This window comes from Urtica dioica, chromosome 8 (assembly GCF_054948205.1).
Source record: "Urtica dioica subsp. dioica isolate 48M chromosome 8, U.dioica_male_clone48M_v1_H2, whole genome shotgun sequence".
Taxonomy (NCBI): Eukaryota; Viridiplantae; Streptophyta; class Magnoliopsida; order Rosales; family Urticaceae; genus Urtica; species Urtica dioica.
In genome coordinates, this window is record NC_142763.1 from 5,193,989 (window position 1) to 5,207,886 (window position 13,898).

The 13,898-nt window shown below is 37.6% G+C and overlaps 2 protein-coding genes and 1 pseudogene across 2 annotated transcripts; all 3 read right to left on the reverse strand.

The window, feature by feature from the left end:
- Window positions 1-586: 586 nt before the first annotated feature.
- On the reverse strand, window positions 587-1,099 carry LOC149387516 (limonoid 21-O-acetyltransferse-like). The gene has a single exon (XM_089622171.1). The coding sequence runs from the start codon at window positions 1,097-1,099 to the stop codon at window positions 587-589; it is 513 nt and encodes a 170-aa protein (XP_089478297.1).
- Window positions 1,100-2,253: 1,154 nt separating this feature from the next.
- Window positions 2,254-2,927, reverse strand: LOC149387517 (limonoid 21-O-acetyltransferse-like; annotated as a pseudogene).
- Window positions 2,928-5,036: 2,109 nt separating this feature from the next.
- Window positions 5,037-13,595, reverse strand: LOC149387518 (uncharacterized). Its single transcript, XM_089622172.1, has 4 exons — window positions 12,997-13,595; window positions 12,630-12,901; window positions 11,814-12,040; window positions 5,037-5,090 (listed from the first exon to the last, which is right to left on the reverse strand). Exons 1-4 carry the CDS (start codon window positions 13,593-13,595, stop codon window positions 5,037-5,039), a joined length of 1,152 nt encoding a protein of 383 aa, XP_089478298.1.
- Between the last annotated feature and the right edge of the window lie 303 nt (window positions 13,596-13,898).

Consider the following 13,898-nt stretch of genomic DNA (forward strand, 5'->3'; position numbering starts at 1 on the left):
GGTGCTTCTTGCTCGTCGAGACGTCTCGATGAGAATGCCTTGTCATGCGAGTCTCGATGAGTGCGGGGAGAGCTTCCTCTCGGATGGCGTCGTTCTCTTGGACTTGACGGCTCGGGCCCGAGCTTTGAATGCGACGTTTTCTGCCGAAGGAAATGAGAATTGTTTTGGACGAAAGGGGCAACGGTGCAGTAAAACGAGAGTTTATAGTTAATTTTGTGGAAAAGTAAAGTTTGAGATGGTTTGTGACTCGAACTAGACTTCAGGGGATTCATGTACTTAATCTTTTAACTAATTAATCACAAAATATCATTAAAAAAATATTTTTAATAACATTTGTTATCATAGTCTTGGATAAAATAACTCGTATTAGATAATACAAAAACATTAACAAATCATTACACGTTTGAAATAATCTGATAAAGAACTAAGAAGTTATAAGAAAAGAAGTCAAAGAGATCCAAATAACGACAAATCATCAACGAAATAAAGAAGAACTCACACAACAAACTTATAATAAAACGGCATTAATCATGAAATACGAGATAGAAGGAAAAAACCATGCGTAAGTTGCATGTTTTTCAAATTTTCAAATAAAATCCTTGGTCTCGTGACAAAAATTTGCATATTTAAGAAACTCCACGTCAGCTTCGAGCCTTGCCATAATCTCGGGTTTCAAGCTCACGTAGGCCTCAATTCCACCGCCGCGTTTGGAGTCAAAAAAGCTAATTTCGTTGTCGTAATTCAACGCCGCCGCGCTGACCCACGCAGGCTCGCCCCACCCAAAGTCGGCGTCGTAAAGAGGAAATCTGCAGAGACTGTTGAAGCTAAACTCGAGAAACTCGCCTCCTTCCATCTCTACCCTCCTCATTTCTTCCACCACACGCTTCAGATTCGGGTCCTCCCCGGATTCCCTCATCTTTTCGAGAAACTCCTTGTCCACTTTCCTTATCTCCTCCCTTATCCTCTTCGCGACTTCTCCGCCGTCGGCGACGACGCTGCCGCGGATGATCGTGAACGCATCGCGGTGGATGTTTCCAAAGGAGCTCATCGTGAGCGGCGGGTCGAGCTTCTGTCGGATATTCACCGGGTGGGCCAACATGATTGTTAGCAATATTACAAATAATATTGATGTAAATAAAAGACAAATTGCATGCAAGGAAATTACACGTAAAGTTATTACAAAATAACCCGGTTAAACCTTTGAACTTTGAACCGGAGAAAACACAAATCGGAAAAAGCCGAGGCCCGTTTGACGGTCTCCTTGAAGCTTTTTATCGCCCTCCCACGGATGCTGGAACACGTGAGCGAAAGCCTCCCAGGATACAACGACTTGCAGAGACAAGTTTAGCACCAATCCACTTGACTCTTTCGGCGAACTAGAACCTGTGTGAACACTATCACCACGACAACCAAAGAAAAGAATTTCTGGGGAAGGGAGAGCTCGGGAACAGTGGGGAAACAAAGAAATTCTTCTGTGTGTTTCTGTATCTCCTGAATGAGAGCTGAAGCCTCTTTATATAGGCCAAGGCTAGGCAAGGTCGGTTTGAAGTTCACAACGTTCAGCCATAAAGGCATTTAATACAGGTTATAACAACCATTTAACACAATGTTATGAATTCAATCATGCGAACAGTCCAACGTTTTTTCCCAGCCTTAATGGCATTAATACACAGCCATAATGCGCATTTAAAGCTCAGAAACCCTTGAGTTAAAGCCCACAAACCGTTGACTTTACTTCTCAAACGTACAGTTTTTCACCTCGTCTGGTCGAGCTCGTCCAGTCGAGCTCGTCCAGTCGAGCTCAAATGACTTCGTCACTTCTAGTACGTTGGCCTCGCCTTGTCGAGCTGGAATGACTTCGCCAGTTCGTTCAGCTCGACCTCGCCTAGTCGAGCTGAATGACTTCGTCGGTTCGTTCAGCTCGACCTCGCCTAGTCGAGCTGAATGACTTCGTTAGTTTGTTCAGCTCGACCTCGCCCAGTCGAGCTGAATGACTTCGTCAGTTCGTTCAGCTCGACCTCGCCCAGTCGAGCTGAATGACTTTGTCAATTCGTTCAGCTCGACCTCGCCTAGTCGAGCTAAATGACTTCGTCAGTTCGTTCAGCTCGACCTCGCCCAGTCGAGCTGAATGACTTCGTCACCAGCTCGACCCAGCTCATCAATTTCTCATTCAACTTAGGTCCGATTTTGACAAACAAAATCAGCCATCCTTTTGTTAATAAATAATATTTATTAACTTTATTCCAACAATGATCACCCTCTCTCTCTCTTCCTCGACCCCGTCCTCGCTCGCCGAGAGAAGGCGAGAGAGTATGAAAACCGACAATGCTCGTCCCGAGGAGGGAATAGCTCCGCCGACGCGAAAACTGGCTTCTCGATGGCGGTTGATGAGCCGCCCCGGGATAAGGCGGCCAAGGACTTGATGAAGCTGATGAGAGAGAGACCATCGCCGAGCTGATGGGAGACGCAGATTCCGACCGCCACGCCTCCGCCAGAGAACATGTTGAGCTGGATTCCGGCGACGAACTCGTTCATCTTGTTGACTTCGAACGGAAGGAACTTCGAGAGCTCGCTAGGGTTAGGGTTTTTTACTACCTCGGAGAGCTCGTGAGGGCTCACGACTCGGGCCTCGGAGAAGAAGATTCCCTCTCATTGCAGTCAACGAACCGGTCTTTTCTGACACGGCTGGCGAGCGGGTAATACAAGGCTAGGGCGTCAGAGAGAGCCTTCTTTATTCGGTTCGATATCTCGCCGATCCGAGGCTCATTGGCACGGTCGTTTTTCAACTCGTAGAAAAATATTAGAGGACTGTACATTTTGGGAGATATTTGGTCGAGATAAGAGAGTGTGTAGCGATGAAGATGGTCAGGTGTTTCCGACGACGGTTTGATGATCTCTTCCGAGGTTACTTCCACTTCAATCTTCATTTCTATCGAAACTCTAATTTTTGTATTCCGTAACTTCGAGGTGGTATGTATATCTTCTGATGTACTTTACGAGGTGGTATGTATATCTTCTGATGTACTTAGGTTTTTCTATAAATATTACGCTACCATGCCCACATATAGATTTGATTGAAGACGGATATTATAGTAAGGGAAAATAACACATTTATACCCTGTGTTTTAGTGAAATGTCGAGTTTAACCCTCGATTTTCAAAAATGTCGAGTTCATACCCTCTGTTTAACTAAAATGACGAAATTATACCCTCTGTTTAACTAAAATGACGAAATTATACCCTGAAATGAATAACAGCGTCACAAATCTCCCTTTCATTGATATTAACTCTTATATAAGAAAAACCAAATCAAATCTAAATCAGTGCCCTAACTTCCAAATTCTCAATTTTGAAATAAAAATAGCCTTAAATTGAAATTAAATAATAAAATTCATACCTCCTAAGAAATGACTTCATTCCGTGTTCGAATTGTAACCCTAAATCCTGGATTCTCTGTTCGAATATGTGATTTTGATGACTATCAACTATCGATGTTTACCCCTTTGCCTCTTTCTGTATTCTTCACGATTAAGAGACTGTTGTTTATTTTTTAGTTTTTAAATAAATTACATATATGGCGCGAATGAATAAAGATAATTAATGTTTATATATACATATTATAGTCAACGTCAATGAAAAGTCAATAAAAAGAATATTCGTGACACTGTTGTCTATTTCAGGGTATAATTTCGTCATTTTAGTTAAACAGATGATATAATTTCGTCATTTTAGTTAAACAGAGGGTATGAACTCGACATTTTTGAAAACCGAGGGTTAAACTCGACATTTCACTAAAACACAGGGTATAAATGTGTTATTTTCTCTTATAATGAATCTTTGAAGTTTTCTAAAAGGAATTATTTAGCAACTTTGTAGAGCAACTCTTTTCTTTTTTTTGTTTTTTTGTTTTTTACGTCTTAAAGTTTGAAATAAGTATTTGTCATCGTTTATCTGATTAAAATATCCAACTTTCACGTGGTATTTATTTCTTGGTGTCAATAGAAATTGTCTATTAATTACTAAATATATGTGTGGGCGGGGTGGGTTTTTTTGGAAAGATTTGTAGGTATGTGGATAGGATTGATTAATACTCTGTGAGTGTGCTCATATGACTGTAAGCAAGCTATCAATTTGAGATAAGGTATCGATTGCCAATATCATCTTTACCCCTCGTCTTCGTCGGTTCCTTTAATTAATATTGGATTTTGGGTTTAATTTGGTCTTTTAGCTTATTATTAATAGTAAATACTGACTGATACATTATTTTCTCAACAAAATATGGATTTCGTATAATAAAATTGGTATTTCAATCTATAAATAAAAAAGGATTATTAAGATAAATAGCCACACGGATATAGTGGATTGAGATATAGCTCACCTTTGGTTAATTTCTTGTAAATAGCCAAGTAATTAAACTTATTATCATATTGATAAAAGATTTATTTAACACAGCCAAACATATATTTTAGATAGTTAATAGGCTGCCACGTATGCAAGTTGGCTATTTACAAAGTATTTACCAAATGTTGGCTAATTTACAATTCATATAGTTTAATGGCTTACGTAGCCAATTTTTTGAATAAAAAACGTAGATTTGCTCATCCATATATCTACATTCTCTACTTAACGGAATACTAAAAAGCTATAAAAATAAAATATGTAAGTTAAGGTATTTACTAATTAGAAATGCTAAACATTAGCGTATAAGTCTATAATGCCAAAAAAATAGATATGTTTCCTCGAGTCCAGGTCGGGCCCACCTGCAAGGAAACTAAAGCAAAAGCTTTAAACCCACTTTCTAAAGAGTGTGCACTTTGAAATGTTTATTCGGTACAAGCTATACTTTAAATGCAGCAGAGAAAAAAGAAAATTAAAACAATCTTCTAAAAATAGGAATTCTCTTTATATGTGTTAAGAAAATGCCTTTTTTTGCACTTTTTCTTTAGGCTTTGAGGTATGTTAAGCCGGTGTTGCTCGAGTCCTTAAAACATATATAATAAATTTTGAAGAAAATGAAGATTAACCAAATAGTGGAGATCAGTAGAGTAATTGATACACGCATGCATATTCTTTCTTTTTCCCCATGTAATCCTATAAATAAAAAAAGAATATTATGATTAATTTATATGCACTACAAGAAAAGTGACTTTTCCCCACACAAAATTGATGACATTTATAATTAAATGTCGCTAATTCATGTGTACAATGACATTTTTATTAAAAATGTCGCCAAATGTAGTTACAATAGAAAATTTGGCGAAGTTTAACAGTAAAATGTCATTGTTTGTAAGTTTGCCGACAATAATTTAATGTCATTAACGCTTGGAAATAATGACATTATAAACATGTTGTTATACTTTTTAGTGACATTTTTTTCCATGTTGTCGTACGTAATTCAATGTCGTTAAATCTTCAGTATAGTGACATTTAAAAATGTCATGAAAAATACTTTTAGTGACACATTTATATTCATGTCGTTGTATGAATATATAGATAAATTCATGTCAGATTTAATTAATAAAAAATAAAATTGAACTATGATACAAACATTTCTTTTGAGGACTAGCTAGTAAAGGTAGTCAACTAATTTATGCATTTTGTGATTTCTTAAAATAATAAGAAAATTATTTGTTCTATAGATATGATTACATTTACGTATATGTACAATATAATATAATACATGTGATTATAATTGCATTGTGAAATAAAACCAAATATAAAATACATCATTCATACGAGAAGAAAACCTAAGCAATATCAATAAGAATAATAAAACATGATATTTGAAATAACAATATGCTCAAATCCAATCATCAATTACAAGAAAATAAATAGAGAATATATTTTTAAAACTGAACATTTTTAACCAAAAATTAGAAATAATAAAAATACTAAACTGCTTTACTTCGTACTAAACAAAAGTACCTGTCACGACCCGCAGGACACCCGTCGCCCTCGGATCGCGACCTTTCTCGTAACATTTTCATAACCATTTATATTTTCAAATGAAATGAACATAAAACATTTTCAAACGTCATTTACAAAACGTTTATTAAATAAACAGCGGAAATAAAATTAATTTACATATAAGGAATAACAAAGGTTTCTAGAGCTAGTCCGCTAAAAACTGGTAAAATTTTTCGCTTTTAAAAGGGTTACAAAAATGCGGACTACCCTAGCTTGCTATCCATAAGCACATGCCCATAATTGTGCTAACCGAGTTTCAAAACGTAAAAAGAGGTTCGGGCCGATTATCTAAACGTTATGATATAATAAAAGTTCTTTCAAAGCTATATAAAACTTTCACGAGCATATAAGCTCGGTTTTCAAAAACCTGATACCCATTTCCCAAAAAGACATTTCCTATGCCACAGGTCGTCATGAGATCTACCTTGACTAGCACTCCTGCTTCGCTTGAGCTTTTCCTTTATCTACAAGGAGAGGGATTTAAGGGGTGAGTCACACCGACTCAGTAAGCAGGATATCTAACCTAGCACTACATGAGATGCATGGTTGCAGATGATAAAATGCAGATGACAGCAGGTGATAGATTCAGAAGAATAAAGAAGTTCCATCATACAATCAGGATAACAAAAATCTCATTCAATCAACATAGACATATTCAGTTTTAGAACCCCGTTCTAAAACAATCAAACACATAATCATATAGGAATCCGGCTAACAACCGTCTTCCTAGAAACTCATCCATCTCGCTCATACCGGCGCCTTACATCAGTGGACTGGCCAATCAACACTTCAGTCCGCAGCCGTTCATGAGAGATGAGTAAACCATTCTGAGAACTTGAGCCTAGTCCTCAAGAGGCCGAAGTTTTAACGTCTGGGATCCACTAGCACATGTAGGAGGGCCTTAGCGCGCGTTTGGTAGAGGGAATCAAACCCTCACCAATCCCTGATCGATCCAGGGTTCATATTTCCTTCAGGACAGGTAAGCCACCCATCGACTTACCTGAAGCCACCCATCGACTTCCCATTATGTTGTCAATGGTGCCCACAAGAAGAGTTGTAGTCTTTATTTTGAACATTTGATGTAATAAAGTCTCATGAAGACTCTTGCTTGTAATTGCCTATTCATTCATTAATAAAGTTGAAACGTTCATTCAATCTTCCTTGTCTGAAGCTTTATGATAAAACCATAGTCTTTTAGTCCATAAACAAACTTAACAACTTACGAAGAGACAAATGTAGATTTGCATGAACAAACTCTTCGTAGTTTGCTTAAAACGATATATTCGCAATCTTAGGGTCAAAGGACTATTGACCTCAGTATGATTGTTAGAAAAATCTATGATGTCTGGTTATGAGGCATTGAGAGTTTGGGACTCTATAGTTCTCCTAGGTATCTTCCGAATATACTGAATTGACCAGTGCACTTCTAGAGACAATATAAGAACAAACCATTTAACCTCTTATGTCTCGAAGTCACTATGTATGAATTGCATCATGCTTACCTTAATCCTGAAATGAGACATGCCATTTCACACCTTAGTATTCTCATTTGAGAAAGTCAAAGTTCGGACTCACTATGTGATTCCGAACAAGGCCTATTGGTGAAGTACTAAGTTGTGAGTCTGTCATGAGTAACTTTGTGAAGTTCTCATAGATATGGAATTCATGTACAAGATTGCTGAAATGCAATGTATGTCACCTCATGCTTTGTTCCTTGGAGTGTGAATAAATGAACTGGCCAGTGTCCAAATTGAGTCCTGACTCTTTTGGATGAAACAATGTGACTTGTTAGCTCCTCGTCAATACATTGTTTCTAACTTATTCACAAGCGACAAAGGAGTTGAGGAAATAACAGCTAGAAGGGTAAAATGGTAATTTAGTAAATCCCGACTAGCTGATGACATTCATGAAGGGTAAACATAGATAATATTCAGTGGATCCGCTCATCATAATTAGGTCGAATTCTTGAGTAGAAAATAAATTCATTTGAACCGAGAGATTTTCAGTGTCAGCTCTTTAGTGGAGTCAGTTGGCATTAAGCTAAACTTGGAAAAGGTTTGTGAACTTTTGAGTCCAAGTGTTTAGCTAAAGCTTTGTTCATTTGGGTCCATGAGGTCACTGTCACGAATCACATCGATAGGAATAGTTAAACTGGAAGCTAAGTCAAAACAAGAACGAAAATAGTGAAAAGGGTATTTTTGTCTTTTGAGACAAACGATGAAATGAATGTCAATAAATTTTTGACAAGGTCATTTTATGACATGTTTCACTCGGCCATGACTTGATCATTGGGCCTTGTGAATTAATTTCATTTCATAAGAATTTTATTGAAAATTCTTATTGGGCCTTTTTCATGTTGTCATGAACAAATGGAAAAGCTTCTAGAAGCCTTTTCTAGAAGGCCTTGGGCGCCCAACATACCCAACCAAGAGAGAATATTTTGTGCATAAATGTATCAAGATACTTGCCAAAAGAAAAAGAGGAAACAAATTTGCATAAGGATGTTATATGGAATTCGGCCAAGAGAGAGACAAGGCAAGACATGGAACAAAATAGGAAACTATTCCAAGACTTAATGAAGTCTATTTTGGCCGAGCTTCTCAAGGAAAAGAAAGAGGAAATTGGCTCATTTTATAGAAGAGGAAACTACCTTATTGAAGGTGAGACCTCTCCTATAAATAGGAGCATCATTCTTCTCATTTCATTCATCCAAGTTTAAGAGATTGAGAGATTCTCTCTCTAGACTTGGCCGCCCCTTCCTCTCTCTCTCTCTAGTTTATATTTTCGTTTTTTCTTGTCTTGGCACCTAGGTCCTCACTCGACCTAGTGTTTAGCTCCGCGACTTCGAGACTCGTTCTTAAGTCGTAGTGTTTAAAAGTGTCCACTCACTGATTCCTTCTTTTCGAGTGATTTAGTGATAGAAACTTTCGTGGTTGCTCGAGGTGCCGAGGAAAGAAAGAGAGACGTGCTGCGAGGGGAGACGAGCGTTGCAAACTTTCCACAAGCTTCTTCAAAGTTCAAGCTTCAAGAAAGGTTAGTAAACTTCTAGCTCATATTGGTTTTTAATTACATGTACTTGCACTTGTCTAGGTTAGTAAAAACTGTTTTACTTGTAAAAGAAAATTTTTAAAATTCCGCCGCTTACCGAAGCGTTAATTATTTTCTCAAACCCTAGATCGATTCCAACACATTAAAGGGCCTTCGGGAATGCCACTCGCTACATTGCCGACAAGAGTTCGTTATGTTTTACAGGAGCTGTCTACAGCCTACCTGTCTATCTTATTACAGGAGGAGATCTTATCGGGATAAAGCCCGTCATTAACATTATTAATTTCACTGTATGGCTCTTTAAGTATTTTAGAAGGAGTTGTCGACAGCTGTGAGGCTGGACCTTCTCCTAGAACAGTTCCTCTCGGGATTGAATCCGGAGGACACCGTCTTTCCTCCTCCTGTTGTCCTCTCATCAGGACGAAGGGGTAAAACCTATAACAGAAGCTCAACATAGTTTTAAAGGCTTCAAGGTTCTTAGCCCGCTAACCGTTTAACCCTATCATTTTATTATCTTATTAGTTAGTGGCCGAAGCCTTATTCGGTCATCTTGTCTAACTGAGGGTTTCTCTTTGTTTTAGGATTAAACGAATAAACATAAACAATTATTCTACTAGGCACCATTCCCCTTTTTGGCGCCTCAAACTTAAATCCCACTTACCCGGAATAGTTCGTCGGAGAACTCAATGAATTCCGGAGGACACTTTGCTTTACACGCTTCCCGAGACCTTTAGCACGTCCTGGAGCGTCGAGAGAACTAGAATCCGAAGTTGAAACTTCATTAGTTATCGAACTACTTGAAAAGATAATGGTCGTTGTCGGGATTAGATTCGAGTCGGTTCGGAATTCGAGAATTTAATTCATTATTCTCCGGTTTTTTCGGAAGTCAAACTTATTCAAGACTCGCGTATTTTCGTATCGAGAACAATACGAAATAAAATCCAATAACATGCTTATGAGTCTCAAATAAATTGATCCGAATAAAAAGTAACCGAGAATTCCAAAGCGAATCAAATCAAACTCTTAAACGTTATTAAATAAATAAACATAAATTATTTATTTAAATACGCGAAATACATCACATAATCAAATCCAAGAGTATTTAAACGCGAGACGCGATTAAAAGACTCACGAGTTAATCGAGCTTTAACTACGATAACTCTTTTCTTGAAAATTCCAAATTCCGGCTTCGTTGCCTTCGACTCTGCCGGTTCCCGCTCGTCCTTCTGAATCTGCGAGCAAGTCATCGAATCCGATAACGAGTCAATTTCACAATTTCAAACTCGTATCAATACCAAACTCCAAATCCCGACCTTAACCCAAAACCCGAATCCGAGTAACTAAACGCTAACACACAAAACATTCACACACAACCAAAACCAAGCACTTGGACAAGAAAAGACTTTCGGCCAAAAACAATTCCACACGGCTATGTTCACATAATCACCAAAATTCGTCCAAAAATTATTTCAATTCCAACAGCGATTCTCAAACAATTCCTGGACACCAAACTGGGTAAAAAACGTCTTAGAATCATTAAACAATACACAGGAACGAGAAGCCCCAAAAAAAAGATCTTCAAACCCTCGTTCATCAAGATTTTCGGCCAAATGAATCCAAAACAAGAAATTCGAAATCAATCCTCAATCTCAAGCTATAATCATCAATAATGAAGCTCAATAAACACTTTAAACCAATCAATTTCTCAGAGTTCCACTCGGAAACCAAAACCCCCAATTTTGGAGTCATGAACCCTAGATTTCGAATTCAAGTTGAGGAAGAGATTATCACCTTATTACCGTGAAATTCAACCTCCTTAGTGTGCTCTCAAACCTTCCCCGGCGTTCCCTCCTGGTCCGGCGTCCCCGTCGCTCGTGGTGTCTTCTTTTTCCTCGGCCAAAGCGCGCACGATGGAGGGGGTTACGGCTGACAGCGCGCGAGGGAGAAGAAAGGAAAAAGAAGGGAGAAAGGAGATGGCGGTCATGGTGGGGCTCGGTGAGCTTGAAGGAGATGACCGAGAGTTTTTTTTTTCTCTGTGTTGCAGGTGGGTCTCGCGCGGGTCAGGGGAAGCAGAGGAAGAAGAAGAAAAGAAAGAAAGAAGGGGAGAGAGAGAGAACGTGAGGTGGCTGTGTAAGAAAGAGGATTAGTGGAATACATAAACCACGTGGCGACTCCTCACTAAGCCACACGTGTACAGGTGGCCCACCCGATTTGTGACACGTCTCTCTTAAAATAACCCCTCTTTACTCTTTTCTTTCAATCTCGTCCTTCATTTTGTTGCACATAAGCCCTTTCAAAATAAAATTTCACAACCTCGTCCTTGATTAATTGAAAATATTCTTGAGGAATAACCGAGAGAATTCTCATTACCTTGAATATATTTAAGGGATTTCGGAATTTATTTTTCACTCTTGAGATTTTTAAATCTCCGAGTACATTTCGAGTAATTTTTATTCGGAAAATAATATTGAGTTTACTCGAATATCCTTATTCTGAAATTTCGTCACCCTCAAATATTATTTCCTTCGTTCTCAAGCACTTAAATTTATTCCAACATTCAAGTGCTTTCAAAAATCCTTTTCCTTATATTCGAATTATCAAAACTCACCATTTCCTTATTGTGAATTCTTATAATTCATTCCACACGGAGAGAGAAGAAAATTTCCTTTATTTATTGATAAGAGGAAATTTTTATAGAAGCTGACGTGTACAAAAGTCGGGTCTCACAGTACCTTCACAATCTTCCCTAACATATGACTCTTCATCATCATCCATGTTGTCTGTGACAAGTTTACTTACATCATTCGGTATAAAACTAGTATAAACATTCTCATCAAAGGCATCTAGCTCGTGAAATCCTCTTGGTGGAGCTCTCATCACGACGTACCAGTTCGAAGACTCGTTTTCTCTAGAATAGAATACTTGTCTTGCTTGAGTAGCTAGAATGAATGTATCTCTATGAAATTGATTCAGCCCATCATGAAGATTCACAACTGTAAAACCTTCATCTTCTTTGACACCTGACACTGTATCAGCCCAATCACATCGAAATACGGGTAATCTAAACGTGTGAAAATCGAGCAAAATTATCTCTCTTATGATGCCAAAATACGAGACATTAGCACGAACATGAGCTGTGTCTCGTGAACTTGATCTACAAATGGTCTCTGCATCCACGGAAACCCCGTAGCCTTGTGTAGTCCTTTCCATGTCAAAAGTATGATAACGTTTACCGTTAATTATGTAACCTTTATGTGACATGTAAACTCGTCGAGGACCATGTACAAACCACTGTAGTGTATCAGATGTTGGTATCGCACCAGGATTACGAGTATTGTTACTAATCTCCAACGTTAAAAAAACATATTTTATGCCGAAACAAAAATATATACAACATTTAATGAGCTGTAGAAACTAACCTTTTCTAATAACCATGAAGGAAATGTATCATAATGTAACTTCTGCAACATGTTACTATCTCGCAACAATCGCTTATTGTTATGTTTCAACTCATCAAGGTGCATTCTACATTGTTGTTAATAAAGAAAATTAATATGTATATTATTGAAATTGAATGAAGCGTACTATGAATAAATTCAAATTTTTTTTACTTACGTTGCAAAGGACTCAGCTTCAGCAATATTAAATAAGACATGTCTGTGAACAGTCTTAAGCATTTGTCTGAGAATTCCTTCGCCTTCCCTTTAAAAAGTGGACGACCTCCAACAACTGTATCATCTTCATTGCAAGATTCTGTATTAAAGGTTGTGTCACAATCTGTGTAAATACGAAAGAATCGCATTGACTCATCAATCAAGTACTTTTCTGCTATGCATCCTTCTGGTCGTGCATAATTTCTTACGTAACCTTTCAAAATCTTCATATACCTGTCCAAGAGACATTAATAGAAGAAAACAAATTAAGATTCTAATTGATATCATATCAAATAACTCAAAATAAATATTTTTTAACAACATATTACCTCTCAAATGGATACATCCACCTATAGTGAACAGGGCCACAAATTCGTACTTCTCGTCCAAGATGCATCATAAGATGAATCATAACATCAAAAAAACTAGGAGGAAAATACATCTCTAGTGTGCACAACGTTTCTACAATCTCGCTTTCTAACTTTTCAATTTTGTTTTTATCAACCACTCGTTGACAAATTTCATTAAAAAATGAACACAATCGAAAGATAGCGAATCGTACTTTTTTCGGCAAAAGTCCTCTCAAGGCAGTAGGGAGCAATTGTTGCATCATCATATGATAGTCATGAGATTTGAAACCAACTATTTTGCATTCTTTGATATGGATACACTTTCGAATATTTGATCCGTAACCATGTGGTAGCTTCAAATTGTGCAATCTCTCACAAAATAATTTTCTCTCACGCTTCGATAACAAATATGGCGCAGGCGGAAGATAAGTACGATTACCTTTCTCTTCAGGATGTAATGTTTTCCTTATGTTCATGTCCTGTAAATCCTTGCGAGATTCAACCCCATCTTTTGACTTTCTTTTAATATTCAATAATGTAGCTATTATGCTCTCACAAACGTTCCTCTCAATATGCATGACATCCAAATTGTGCCGAAGATCTAATACCTATAATGAAACACACAAATAACACATTATAATAAATATAATTAAAAAAAATCAAGTTCGTTAGATCTATAATATTTTTGTAAAACTCACCTCCCAATATGGCAACTCAAAAAATATGGATTTCTTCTTCCACATTTTCATTAATCCTTTGGGTTTTTCAACTTTAATCTTTCTTTTTTTTCACATTTTTCTCCTTTGCAGCTTCCATCGAGATTCTCTCCCGCTCATTAGCTACACTTTGCAGGGTCTCTAGTATCTCAGTACCACTTGACG